The 14,851-nt window shown below is 47.2% G+C and overlaps 1 protein-coding gene and 1 non-coding gene across 2 annotated transcripts in view; one reads left to right on the plus strand and one right to left on the minus strand.

Moving 5' to 3' along the window:
• Fsd2 (fibronectin type III and SPRY domain containing 2) overlaps positions 1-13,656 on the plus strand; it is a 40,683-nt gene extending 27,027 nt beyond the window's left edge. Inside the window, exons 10-13 of the mRNA XM_040729365.1 lie at positions 727-860; positions 2,898-3,030; positions 6,614-6,790; positions 9,438-13,656. Of these exons, the coding sequence (XP_040585299.1) occupies positions 727-860; positions 2,898-3,030; positions 6,614-6,790; positions 9,438-9,690 (697 nt within the window). The 3' untranslated portion in view covers positions 9,691-13,656. The remainder of the gene's footprint in view (positions 1-726; positions 861-2,897; positions 3,031-6,613; positions 6,791-9,437) is intronic.
• A 964-nt stretch (positions 13,657-14,620) lies between these two features.
• LOC121135641 lies at positions 14,621-14,747 on the minus strand. The gene has a single exon (XR_005872741.1).
• Between the last annotated feature and the right edge of the window lie 104 nt (positions 14,748-14,851).

A 14,851-nucleotide genomic window follows, 5' to 3' on the forward strand; every position in this document is an offset into this window, starting at 1 on the left:
GAGTAGGTTTGTCGTGAATACCATGGTGGTCTCCTGAAAAATGCCTCTTCCCACACAGACTGCAGGTTCCCCAGGAATAGGGGTTATGTTCAGTTTCCCCAAGGACATACATAAAGCATCTGGAATGCAAGATGCTTTATTAATATCTACTAAATGAACAAGCAGAAATGCCCCTCTGGCCCAGAGCTGCAGCCTCCAACATGACATCCTGTCCTTGCCTGGGTAAGGTGTCATATCCGTATGTGAGCACCATCCTGAAGACTTCTCTTGTCCATTGAACTGAAATGAGTTTGACAGCCACAGAAATTCAGACGGCACTATTATAAACTTGCATCCCCTGAAATGAACTGGGCTATTCTCTGTGGCGGCTGTTTTTACCCGAGTTGTCTGGCAGGAAGGCTTCTGTGGGTCCAGGACTGTTCTACTGCCCTCAGGAGGACATAGCCCTAACAGCCAGAGACAGGGTACACACCCCACAATGTTCCAGCAGACACTTGGAGCACAGTGCTAGGTGCTTGGGAAACCTGGCTGAGGAGCTTGGAAGGGAGACGGCCAGACACAGACTGGCACGCAAGCTTCGGACTGTGGGAGGCCCTGCCCTGGGAGCTGACACTGGCTGTGCTACTGTGGGTCAGAGAGCGGTGGGTGTGAGAGGCAGGGCTGGTGGGTGTGAGAGGGAGGGAGGGCTGGGGCTCATGCTGACAGCTGCTCTGCTTCTGTGCACAGGTCTGTCGTAGGCATACCAACCTGTGAGTCCCTGATACAGCTGCAACCTGGACACAGCTACACCATCTACGTCCGAGCCCTCAATGTCGGGGGCACCAGTGCCAGGAGTGAGCCTGCGACAGTGCACACCACAGGTCCGTGCCCCGGCCACACTCTTGGGACGCAAATTTAGCCACTCTACTGCAGACTCAGTACTGCTAAGAGTGCACCAGAAAAACCTAGCTAAGGCATTGAAGGGGCTCCTGGATCATCAAAGCCTTTGCTCTCTGTTTATAGATGAAGGGTCAGGCCCCAGAGGACTTGGGTCGGCTGAGAAAGTGCTAGAACTCAAGACTTTTCTTCATTCCCCAGAGGCTGACCTACTGGACCTGGGTGGCTTATATACTTCTTATATCACTGTTGTTTTTTTTTTCAGTTTTGTGTTTTGAGATAGGGTCTTACTCTGTAGCTCAGGCTGGTCTGTAACACAATACGTTGTCAAGCTGATCTGGAACTCAAGGTGATCCTCCTGCCTCAGCCTCTCTGGGGCTGGGCATTATAGGTGTGAGCCATTACACTTGGTTTGGAAGGGGGTTTTATCACATTCTCAAGAACTCCAAGTAGCCATGGCCACCTGGCTGGCCCTGCTATCGTACCAAGCAGCTCCACAGTCAGAAACCACTTGAGTCTCCACCATTCAGCCTCTCCCTGCCTCCACGCTCTGTCTGACCACACTGGGTGCTGACACCCCTTCTCATCTGCCTTCATCGTGTCAGAGAACTGGCATGTCCCATGTCCAAGTCCTGAGCGAGCAGAGACCTCGTTAGAAACATCCACACCCGCCGGGCATTGGTGGCGCACGCCTTTAATCCCAGCACTCGGGAGGCAGAGGCAGGGGATCTCTGTGAGTTCGAGGCCAGCTTGGTCTACAAGAGCTAGTTCCAGGACAGCCTCCAAAGCCACAGAGAAACCCTGTCTCGAAAAACCAAAAAAAAAAAAAAAAAAAAAGAAACATCCACGCCGGGCGTTGGTGGTGCACACCTTTAATCCCAGCACTCGGGAGGCAGAGGCAGGCGGATCTCTGTGAGTTCGAGACCAGCCTGGACTACCAAGCAAGTTCCAGGACAGCCTCCAAAGCCACAGAGATCGAAAAACCAAAAAAAAAAAAAAAAAAAAAGAAACATCCACACCCTCCCCGCCCCCTCCCCCGGCTGTGCTACAGTTCCGCAACCTGAGCTTTGCTGAGGCCTCCGGAAGCTGCTCAGAGTAATCCAGTTCAAGCCGGCTGAGTGGGTGGCCTTCAGGTGACCAGCAGGAACAGAGAGCCTAGCCAGTGTTGGGAACAAATTTCCTTTAACTGAGATCTTTTCACTGAAACTCACTGCACTTCTTTGTCCCCATTTGCCCCGGCAGGAGAGATCTGTGTAACCCACATTCATATTCCTGCCACACAGATGGGAAAACCAAGTTGGGTGTTTTGAAATAGCAGATATTTGCTATAAACAAACAAACAATGACACAGAGGGCAGTGGCACAGCCAGCTTTATTTTCTTTTTAAACAGCAAAAGATTGAACCTTGGCTCACACTCAGCATACAAGTGGCTGAGGCAGGAGGATTGCTACAAGTTCAAAGCTGAGCCAGTTTGTGTGACAGAATGGTTTCAGATGAGCCTGGGCTGCAGTATGAAAAAAAAATAACAACAACAACAAAAAAACAAATTCCCTTAATTTTGTTTTCTTTGGCAAGGTTAGACACTCCTACTCAGGTACAAACATAGCCTGTAAATTAAAAACCCGGTCTCTGGAATCAGAGAGGTGAGAAGTTCAATCTGAGCTCTACCATTTGCTAAATTAAAAACCCGGTCTCTGGAATCAGAGAGGTGAGAAGTTCAATCTGAGCTCTACCATTTGCTAGCCTATTTCTTAACCAGCTGTGCCTCAGTTTCCTTATCTACAAAATGAAGACAGTGACACCTGTGTCTAGGGAAGCAAGACGTGTGAACTGCATGGCACTGAGGGTTCAAGTCCTGCCCTACAGTAGTGGCCATACCTACTCACAGGCAGTTCATGAGTGCCAGGGGTGGGCTTCTGTGTATCCCTCTGGACCCTGTGCTTGGGCACCGTCACAAGACCATGCTGGGAACATCCTGCAAAGACTGGTTGGGGCTTCTAGATATTTCCTCCCCCCACAGGAAGCTACTTCCGGCTGAACAAGGACAGCTGCCATCCTTGGCTGACCATTTCTGAAGATGGGTTTACAGTGGTTCGAAGTGAGAAGAAAACTTTCAGAAGGGAGCTGCCACCCACCAAGACCCAGTTTACCAGGTATCTGACTGGACACCCGATGGAGCATTCGGGAACTTACCTAATGTCACTGTTATTTAGAGGATTATGACCAAAGGATGCAGCTGTTGGGGAGGGACCCAGAAAAGGCAAAGACTGTAGTGGCCTCTGCAGAAGGAGGTCCTAGGCTGTGGAAACTATGGGATATGGCCAGGATATCAGGTCACATAGCATAGGGACAGAAACCAGGTTCAGAACACTTTCCCTGCTGAAGTGAAGGGCTCCCCTTAGGTCAGTGGTTCTCAGCCTGTGAGTCTTGAACACCTTTGTGGGGTAGTTGAATGAGCTTTTCACAGGGGTCACCTAAGACCATCCAGAATATTGTATATTTACATTATGACTCATAATAGCAGCAAAAGTTGCAGTTATGAAGTAGCAAGAAAAATAATTTTATTGTTGGGAGTAGCAACATCTGGAAGGTTGGGAACCACTGCTTTAGGTCTTCACAGTCCTGGCAGAAGCTCATTTGGCAAAGCAATGCATGCACTGAAGACCTGGAGGGAACAGACCACAGCACAGTGGGCTCTTCTGTAGCTTCTTAATGAGTTTAGTGACTATGTATAAGGCAGGCACCAGCTGACCCTTTCCCTCCCAAATCGAGGTAGACCAGATCTCCTTTTTAGAGTATTTCTTCCAAGTCTTTAGAAAAGCCAAGAGGAGTCAAAAACACAATGCAAGTGATGCACCATGGCAGGTTTTCTAAGGACGCAGCCCCTTCCTGAGTGCATGTGTGGTAGTTGGGGAAGCATCCTGGGTTTTTAGTTTCTGGTGTAGCAGGAAGAACTAACTGCAGCTTGCCTCACCTGTTTACCCCTCCCCATCACCCTCACACTGGTGCGCTTTAGACCAAGGTGGTGGAGTGGGCCAGTACCAGAGTGGATGCAGAAAACTCTTTGAACTTACATAAGACCTGAGGGCAGACACTACCGGAGGGCTGTCTGTCTGTCCAGTTTGCCTGTTCCTTCTAGAGCTCAGTACATTCTGTTGAGCTATTTACCTATAGTCTTCTTTCTCCAAGGATATATAAAAGGCTTAAAATAGGGGCTACTATATAATAGGGAGAAAAAAATCAGAGCAACAGAAGGAAGGGGACAGATTAACTCCCAAGGCTGAATCAACATCCAAGCTTTAAACAGTAGTAAACGCCACCTCTCTCTTTCCAGGTGGTCAAAAGTGAGAGTGCAGAGGCCCTGCTGGGGAAGATGGGGGGGGGTAGGTGGGGGGTGTAAGCACACCTCTCCCATTGTCAGCAGCAGCTGGAGAACACAGCTCCTCACTGCAGGCTTTACCAGTCCAAGGAGAAGCTGGATCACAGATGATTCAGGATGAGGCAGTATTAGATAAAGCTGGAGTTTACTGAGAAGCCTTTCCTGTAGAGCCAGCATGGAGAGGCAGGCGGGGAAGGTTTGAGAAAAAGACAGTTGTCCACACTCAGGGAGGCACAGGTGCTCTCAATAGAGTCTTGCTTAAGTGGGTTATCAACTTGTTTCATTTTGAAAAAGAATCTCCTGTGGATGTGGGATGCCTTGAATGTCTCATCTCCATGACCCTGCTTCCCAAGCACTGGGGTGCAGGTTATGCCACCATACCTGACTCTGGAAAAGGCTTTTTTTTTTTACCATCTCTCTTTGCAGGTTCTTCTTAGGTGGACTAGCACTTCATCTTGAGATACAGTTAAGGTCTTGGCTCTTTAGGGCTACAGCTGAGGTAGCGAGCCCCATTGTAGTCTCCAATTCCAGTGTATCTGTTGCCCTGTGAATGGCTGTGGTGTGTGGAAGGGTGGAGAGGAGGATAGTGTCTGTGCCCCCTGCTAGGACTCAAGCAGGCACAAGCCAGACATGCCCATGAAAATTAAGGCAGAGGTACTCAAGGCATTACTGACGCCTGTCCTATGTGCTTTCCATGGCTGTCACCATGACCAAAAGCTACTCGTAGAAGAAATGGCTTATTTTATCTTACATCAACCTCAGGTGTTCTTGGAAGCCATCCACCTTGTTTTTGAGACATGGTCTCATACTGGGCTGTGGCTCAGCTAGGCTAGAAAAACTGGCCAGTGACCCCAGGAATCTGCCACATCACCATACCATACCAGCTTTGTGTGTGTGTGTGTGTGTGTGTGTGTGTGTGGTGTGTTTCTTACTAAGACAGGGCTTCTCTGTGTAGCCCTAGCTGACCTGAAACTTGCTTTGTAGGCCAGGCTGGCCTTGAACTCAGAGATCTACCTGCCTCTGCCTCCCAAGTACTAGCATTAAAGGCGTGTGCTATCACTGCCCTGCTACTTATTTTTAAATTGTATTATTTTGTGTATACAAGTGTTTGCCTGCATGTCTGTCTGTGCATGTGTCCTTGGTACACACAGAGTCTAAAACAGGGTGTCAGATCCTGGAACTAGGATTATAGACTTCTGGGCTGCCATGGGGGTACTGGGAAACACAGTGGTTAAGTACTCAAACACTGAGCCACCTCTCCAGCCCCTAGGTTTTTCAGATAGGTTCTGGACCTTGAACTCAAATCTTCATACTTACAAGGCAAGGACTGTACCAACACCAGCCCTGGTCTGTTAACCAAAAGGAAGATCTGAGAGGTACACACCTCCTCTCTACTACATTTTAAATAAGGGCTCTGGCAGGTGAGAATGGTTGGAACATGATGGCTCCCATCTGAGTCACTGGATCTGCTACAGGTAGAGACATGGGCTGTTTTCCTGAAGTTTTGCTAGGGCAATCAGACAGGGGCTTAAAGAGTGGAAGAAAATGTTTGATGCCAGTTGGACAGATCTTCCCAGGTGGAGGCTGCATAAGGTTTGGCTAGCACAGGAATCTTGACACAAGTGGGACATAGATACTTTGGAGGTTCTGATGTGACCCTACTTGCAATGGAAACCTTCCTCTGTTGAGTACTCTGGACAGCAAAATGTCCTTCTGTGACAGTTCCCAGTGGAGGGCTGGGGGTCAGTCAGCTTTGATGACTGGTGAGAAACGTGCTACCTTGCTTCTTGCTTTTGGGTCACTCTCTGGATTTTTTTTAAAGTTTTCTATCATTCTCATTATTAGTGTGTATAAATGCAGACATACACATGCCATGGGGAGGGTGGAGGGCAGCACTGCAGAGTCGACTCTCTCCTTCCACCTTTTGTGGGATCTGGGGGTGGAACTCGGGTCGGCAGGCATGCACAGCACACCTTTACCCCTGCCCAACCTCTGCAGTCTAGTCTCCCCTAGCATAAGGGTCACCTGAGCTATCCCTTGTCCTTATTGTGTACCCAAAGCAAGAGCTGGCCAGGCACGGACTTCAAGCATCTGGTGATATTTCAGTCCCTCCCATCTTATAATGAATCTACCTTCATTACTAGAAATGCCTTAGCCATTTTTTAAGAGGCAACAAAACCCGTTCTGTGGGTTTCAGTGTTGGCTCATCCATTGCCAGGTGGTGTACTATTCCAGTCTTCAGCACTAGCTACACTTGGGGTACCCTAAAGGAAACATGTTCCCACCTTCTGATGGAAGCCAGAGTCTTGTGCACCCCACATCCCACCCCAGCCCGTGTGTCTGCTTTCTCAAACCAGGTGTGTTGCTGTCATTGGAAATCTAATTCCAGTCCGAGGACGCCATTACTGGGAGGTAGAGGTCGATGAGCGTCTGGACTACACTATTGGTGTGGCCTGTGAAGATGTCCCTAAACAGGAAGACCTGGGAGCAAACTGCTTGTCCTGGTGCATGAGACATACATTTGCATCCACAAGGTAAAATCAATCTGCACACCCAAAGACAGGGGTTGAGAGAGGCAAGCAAGAGGTTTGTTAACAGCAATCAAGGCGCTTGCAGGCATTCCAAGAGTTGTTGCCACCCGCTTCTGAAAGAGAAAGAAGAGCTAAAGCTCTTCAGCTACCAACAGTGTCCTATATTCCCCCACCCCAGACGAGTCAGGGTCTCACTTTGTAGCCTTGGCTAGCCTGAAACCCTATGTAGACCAAACCAGCCTTGAGCTCAAGAGATCGGTCTGCCTCTGTCTCCCAAGTGCTAGGATTAAAGGTGTGCGTTGCTGTGCCTGGTCCATACTGTCCTATACTTCCACAGTGGAACAAGGCCGCCCTAACAGCAGCTGGATAATCCATCCAGTATGATCAGTGCCTGGCTTCCAACGTGGGCAGTTTGGCTTCACATGTGCAGCACTTTATTTATTTATTTATTTATTTATTTATTTATTTATTTATTTATTTGAGACAGAGTTTCTCTGATGACAGTCCTGGCTGTCCTGAAGCTCGATCTGTAGGTCAGGCTGGCCTCAAACTCACTGAGATCCACCTGCCTCTGCCTCCTGAGTGCTGGGATTAAAGGAACTAAAGGCGTGCACCACCATCACTGCTGGGCCACATGTGCAGTTCTTAACCACTGGCTGTTTCTTCATTTATTCTTAGCTCCTGTATTCCAAGATTACAGCTGCTGTGAGCCCAATGCCATCTAAAGTCAGTGTGGCTAAGCGTTCCTATGACCAAGGCTTCTGCAGCTGCGCACTGTGTAGAATAACTTTGCATGGAATAGTTCCATGTGGATGGAGGAAAAAAAAATTACTGAGTTCTGGCCAGTATACAAAGTGTTTGAACTTAAAAGGCCATGGCAACCACCTTCCTTCACTTTTAAACCTGCAAAACAAAACACACATGCACGTCACACAAGTCCCTACCATTCTTTTTTTTTTTTTTTTTTTTTGGTTTTTCGAGACAGGGTTTCTCTGTATTGTTTTGGAGGCTGTCCTGGAACTCACTCTGTAGACCAGGCTGGCCTTGAACTCACAGAGATCCACCTGCCTCTGCCTCCCGAGTGCTGGGACTAAAGGTGTGCGCCACCAACGCCCGGCAAGTCCCTACCATTCTAAGCTCCTCTGGCTGGGTGGTGGTGGTGATGGTGGTACACACCTTTAATCCTAGTGAGTTCTGGGACAGCCAGTGGTACACAGAGAAACCCTGTCTTGAAAACAATCAATCAATCAAACAAACAAACTAACTAACAAAGCACAGCCTCTGACATTTTGGCTTGATAAAGCTTGGCTATGACCATCTATTAGTATGTTATTGGTCATGTCCAAGCATCAAGAGAACAGCAGCTTTCTTCAGAGAGATTTGGATTAGACTGGACTCCGATAACCCTGAGAACCACTTTAGGGATGCAAGAATTGCTCTGCAGACACTTAATCTGAACTAAGAATAAAGCTCAAGGCTTCTTTAGTTTAGAAAGAACAAGGGTCAAAGAGAGAAGATAAAGGAAGCATGGGAGTTGGTTCTTAGGGGGTAGAGGGAAGAGGCCAGTAGAGGATGAGGACAAGGCCTCCACTAGACCCATATTTTTGGATCATGGTCTTGAGTCCATTGGTAGAAAGAAGGAAGGGACTCATTTGCTGTATGCTGAGTGAGAAGGTCAACGGAGATGGAGACTAGCTGGCTCACTGACACTTCAGTGTTGATCTAGGGCATCTGAACTGACAATCTGGACAACACAGTTTATGTCCTGTGGCTGGTTTTGATTTTGGTCACTTTCCAAAGCACACAGATTATGTAACAAAAAGGGACAGGTAGTGCTCAGCACTCACCTGTGACAGCCAGGTGACCAAAGTCCCTGCTCAGCTGTAAATTTAAGAACTAGGTTTTGAGCCGGGCGTTGGTGGCGCACGCCTTTAGTCCCAGCACTCGGGAGGCAGAGGCAGGTGGATCTCTGTGAGTTCGAGGCCAGCCTGGTCTACAGAGCGAGTTCCAGGACAGCCTCCAAAGCCACAGAGAAACCCTGTCTCGAAAAACCAAAAAAAAAAAAAAAAAAAAAAAAAAAAAAGAACTAGGTTTTGACAGGCGGTGGTGGTACATGCCTTTAATCCCAGCACTTGGGAGGCAGAAGCAGACAGATCTCTATCAGTTCGAGGCCAGCCTGGTCTACACAGTGAGTGCCAGGACAGCCTCCAAAGCTACACAGAGAAACCCTGTCTCAAAAAACCAAAAACCAAACAAACAAACAACTAGGTTTCATGGAGTCCTGGTTCAGTGTATAGAGAAAGCCTGCTTCTCATGAAGGCCCAGAGGGCTCCCCGCTTCAAATGTCTTTACTCCAAATGAGTCACACACTGGCTTCACATGTTTTTTCTTGCTGTACAAGTCTGACACAGTGAAAGTTCATGGTTCTGCATAAAAGCTTTTTAGGTGCAGGATTTGCTCAAGAAAAAGTCTGAAACTGTTTTAGGACAAATGCTAGAAAAAGTAGTTTGGAAATGTCATGCCACTTGGTAGTCACTGACTACAAGAAAGGGACAAAGTCATAGGAGTATAAATCAAGTCAGCATGAAACACTCTGCAAACAGTTCACCGTAGTTTCCAAAACTCTGCTGTAACAACTTTGAATTTTCAGGCACCGGTATGAGTTTCTGCACAACAGGACAACTCCAGACATACAAATCACAGTTGCTCCAAAGAAGATTGGTGTTCTGCTGGACTATGAAAACTCCAAGCTGTCCTTTTTCAATGTGGACATCGCTCAGCACCTGTACACCTTCAGCTGTCAGCTCCACCAATTCGTGCACCCCTGTTTTTCTTTGGAAAAGCCTGGGTGCCTAAAGATCTGCAATGGCATCTCTATGCCAAAGCATGTCACTTTTTTTTAGGCCCTGTGTTTCTGTCCTCTCCCTCAGCCACCTTCGCCTCGTTGGTTGAACTTGGTGTTCAAGTTTCCTTCAGCCAGCACAAGCTAAAGTTCACCTTAGTGTCTGGTAGATGGTGAGCTGGGGCCATTTCACCTGATGTGGACTTGTCCTGTGTGGTTCCCTGCATGATGCCAGGGGAGCCATTATCAGACCAGACTGTCTGATGAGGAGCTAGACTCTGAATGAGCGGGCTCTTGTGGGGTCAAATTGCACTTGTCTGTTTGTGGATATGTAAAGCATTATGAGTCTCCTAAACCTACAGACCTAGGGATAGGGTCAGGAAGTCATGACGGCTTCAGCAGCCCCTGCACATTTGTGATATTTCACCGTTTACCTACAAGCCTGAGAAGGCAAGAAACTGCAGAAATACAAGGAAGTCAGGCACAAATCTCAAGGCCATTGTGGCAAACTGAGTAAGAATGGTCCCAACTGGCTCATATATTTGAATGCTGAGTCATCACAGTGGCACTACTTGAGAAGGATTAGAGTGATTAGGAAGTGTGGCCTTGTTGGTGGACGTATATCACTGGGGGTGAGCCTTGAGGTTTCAAAAGCCCATGCCAGGTCCAGTCTGCCTGTCTGCCTGCCTGTGGATCGGGATGTACCTCTCGGCTACTGCTCCAGTGCCATGAGAGCTGCCACCACGCTTGCTGCCATGATAATGGACTAAGCCTCTGAAACTGTAAGCAAGCCCCGATTCCATTTATAAGAGTTGTCTTGGTCATGGTGTCTCTCTTCACAAGCAATAGAACAGTGACTAAGACAGGAGTTGGTACCAGGTCCCGGAGTACTGCTGTGAAAGGCCTGACCAAGCTGTTTATTGGAGGAATATGGAAGATTTATGGACTTTGAACTTAAAAAATAAAGCAGTTGGCCTTAATGGGAGCGTGGAAGGCAGTGCTGAGGGTGATTTGAACTGTGGGGCCCAGATCAAGAAGCTTGAGGAGGATGAACATTAGTAAGTAGCCTGTAGACCATTCTTGTGCTATTTTGGTAAAGACTGTGGCTGCTTGGTGCCCTTACCCTAAAAGTCTGCCTGAAGCTAAACTGACTTTAGGGAAAGCCCCCACTTAGTTATGCTTCCAACTTGTGAATGGAATTAAAGAAAAGCTTAAGCAGTGAAGGAAACAGAAAGCTGATGCAGATGTAAGTAATGGAGGGGACCATGTTCCAGCCCCATCAAGCAATAGAACTTGGCAGTTTCAGCCTTGTGTTTCTGGCTTTAGAGTCAAGGCTATAAGGGGCTGTGGACTCTCCCTCCACAGCTAAGGAAAGCCACTAAAGCCAGACTGTCCCTGCATGGAGGCCCAGAGAGAATGTGAAGCTGTGAAGGTTGACATCCGATTACCTTGGAAACCAAAAGATGTTGAAGATGCCAGTTGTCATGGGATACCTGCCAAGGAGAGCTGCTAACAGGGTGGGAAGCAGCCCAGGAGAAAGAAGTGTTGCAGTCAACATGACTGAAAGGCATTGGAGTTCTGAAGAGTGCTTTGACATTAGACATGTAGATGCAGAATTTAGTTAGCTTTTGGGCTTAGGTCTTGCATTGGTGCAGTGTTTCCTCATTATGCTCCCCTTCCTTCCTCTGGAATGGTACTGTATCTTCTGTGCCACTGTTATGTTGGCAGGAAGTATGTGATCTGCATTTTGATTTTGATTTTACAGGGAGCTACAGTTAAGAAATTGTTCTGAGTCTCAGAAGAAACTTTGAATTTTTAAAGTGTCAGCACAGCAGAACATTGACTAAGACAGCCGCCCACCACCCCGAGATCCCTAACAAAAGTTGGCAGCAGCATGTAAGCCCCTCCCATTGTACATGTTCTATGACACCATCTCCTCCTTCGTGGTGGTTCTGACACCACTCTAATTTTGAGATTATCTCTAAGATGCCTAACGGCAGCTGTGTGTGCCTTGTTTACAACTCAACCTTGGGGGCTAACACGCCAACAGGTGCACACTAACACATGCTGAGCACACAAGCACTTTCTCCTTGTTCAACCACTGCTCTCTGGCTTCATGCCACCCTTGGGAATGATGGGCAGGGCTCATTCAAAACTACAGCAAAGCGCCCATGGCAGGGAGGAAGAAAACCTCGAGAGGCAATGTGAAGGAACGGAAGGTCGCTTCCAACCTTCCTGCAGCTCAGGGGAGCATCAAACACACACACACACACACACACACACACACACACACACACACACACACACACACACACACACAAGTCTACTTGCAAATGTGGTGCTTTCCTCGTGTGCTAAGGAAGGGGCCAGGGACAGATGGAGATACGGGAAAGAACAATAGTGATGATTCATTCTAGGTTTTCTCATGAAATGTGAGCAGTCAGATTTGAAACCAAGAACTGGGTCTGACCACTATTTTGTACCTACTTTGCTTAAAACCTTATAGATCTGTTTCCCTTCAAACAAAGGAAATGTAGTATCTGTCTCATAGAGATGCTAGGTAGCAAGTAATAAATGACATATAATATACATACATACATATGTTTTGAAGTAATCATCAGCCCACCAAAATCAAAGCTGGGTCCTAGTGAGAAGAACACCCTCTAGTCAGCAGCTCTCGGGTGCCATTTAGTGACCATGGCACCTAGCTCCATCACCTACATTCCTGACTCCCCTGTTCATGCCCCACACATCACTGTCAAAGCAAGAACTCTACTTGTAAAACAACAAGAGACTGTGTTGAGTCCCATGTCACATGATGCCACCCAATTCAGGCAAGTCCCACTCTGACCACCCATGGTTTCCTTGAAGGGATCAGCCTTCTCTTTAGTGTTTCCCAGCACACTCAATACAGCAACAACCCTTGTCTCCTTCAGGATGATATTAGCGTGAGCAGCAGTTCGGATTTCTGATTATCACTTGCCCAGAAAGTTTAACAGCTTCTCTGTGTGTCTCTGTCTCTCTCCCTCTCTCTCTTACACACACACACACACACACACACACACACACACACACACACACACACACACACACACACACACCCTGCTCTGCCAAACTGGGCCTCCTACCTTACACAGAATTGGCTGAAACTGTTAATAAAATATGCATGTATATAGTGAAAGGTATTCTCAGCTACTGAAGTAGAAACCACCAAACAGGAAATGTGGATCACAGACATGGCCAGTTTGACTTCAGAGTTCTAGTGGGATCCTTGGAATGTACCACACAGAGCACAAGCATAGGTAAATGGCAAAAACATGACACCTGGTAAGATTTTAATACTTTTAATTTAACAAGATATCTAGATCTTTGACATTTAAAATATACTTAAACTAGGGGGTTGCCCAACTTCAAGAATCACAGTTACTAACCATAAAGAACCTTTGTTTAAGCATGTTATCTTCAAGAAGAAAAGATAAATCTAAAAAAGGGGGGTAAACGTGCTGGATTCTGTGATATAGTTCATGTCCTTACAATCCTGTGCAGAAGTTGATGAAACTAAATTTCAACCAGGGGCAGGGTTTACCTCATGTCCATGTCCAGCTGCAACCTGCTGATAAATCTGTTAGAAAAACAGAACAGAAGAACATGAAAAACATTAGGCTGGCTGGCCTTGAACTCCTGCCACCACGCCCATGGTAGAGAAGTATTTTTACAGATAGACCTCTATGACCATGATCCTTGATACTGGGCAGATTTTCCAAACTACACTAACGCCTGCTCGTCTCCCAGCTTGCCCTGTCTCGGTGTGTAACTCCTGACTGAGTCATCACACAAGTGCTGCTTCCCACCCTGGCAAAGGGGAACGAGTCTGTAGAGCTTCACAGGACCCTGGTGGGAACTAGCAATCATTCAAGCATTAGTAGTTAAGACTGTCCAGAATGTAACATCTTCAGCAGACAAAATGACAAGTAGTTAGGAATGTGGGATATAAAACAGTACCGACTTCTGGGAAAATTAAATAGTTTTTATTTACAGGGTTTTTGTTTGGTTGGTTTTTTTTTTTTTTTTTGGTCAGTGGTGGTGGTGGTTTGGTTTTGGTTGTTTGAGACAATGTCTCACTAGGTAGCCCAAGCTGACCTTGCACTCATGGCAATCCTCCTGCTTCAGCTTCCCAAATGCTGGGATCACAAGGCGTGAGCCACTGTGAATGGCAAAAAGTCTTGTTTGATTGGCATCTGGGGCTGGTGAGATGGCTCAGCGGGTACGGTACTTGTTGCCAAACCTGATGACCTGAGTTCAATCTCCAGAACCCATGTGACAGAAGGAGAGACTCTGCAAGTTGTCCTTTTTTTTTTTTTTTTTTTTGGTTTTTCGAGACAGGGTTTCTCTGTGGTTTTGGAGGCTGTCCTGGAACTCGCTCTGTAGACCAGGCTGGCCTTGAACTCACAGAGATCCACCTGCGTCTGCCTCCCGAGTGCTGGGATTAAAGGTGTGCGCCACCAATGCCCGGCTTGCAAGTTGTCCTTTGAACTCCTTATGTGTACCATGGTACATAAACACCCTCCTCACTCACCCCCCCTATAAAGTAAAAATAATAGGCTCCTTGCCAGTTAATGATGTAGTCACTTGTACACATGCAGTAAAATATTTCTGAGCATGTACTTGGCTGTCAGTACATAATAGATCAAATTTATCGGCAGTTGGGTATTCTCAACTTCTCACCCTGAATTCTGGTAAAATCGCCACCCTACATGACTCACTCACCGGAAGCTACGCACAGTGTAATCTACTCTGATGTGGCATTCTGTAAATGATATGACCCTTGAACCCTGCACTATAGTGAGCAGCTCCTCAACTTTCTAAACCCCCGTCTGACCTCCAGGCACCTCCTTATCACTAGTAGAGTGAGACTGTGTCCACTCTGGCTTCCTCCGGCTATCAGTTCGCTCTAACTCTTCCCTGTAGTTAGACGGCAGAAAGTAGGTGATGGCTGTTGGTAGATAAGTAGGTCTTGGATTTATTTTGCAAGCAAGACCTGTTCTATCTACCTTTTCATTTAGGAGGCTAAAGGCAGAGTCAGCTTGACTTCAAGGACTCTATTTTCTTAGTCTCCAGAAGAACATGAGTAAATCCACCACTTAAAGTGTTATTATGCTGGGCATGCTTGTAATCCCAGAACTTGGACAGTAGAGGAGGATCAGGAGTTCAAGGTCACCCTC

The sequence above is a fragment of the Mesocricetus auratus genome, unplaced genomic scaffold (assembly GCF_017639785.1).
Source record: "Mesocricetus auratus isolate SY011 unplaced genomic scaffold, BCM_Maur_2.0 Super-Scaffold_4256, whole genome shotgun sequence".
NCBI lineage: Eukaryota > Metazoa > Chordata > Mammalia > Rodentia > Cricetidae > Mesocricetus > Mesocricetus auratus.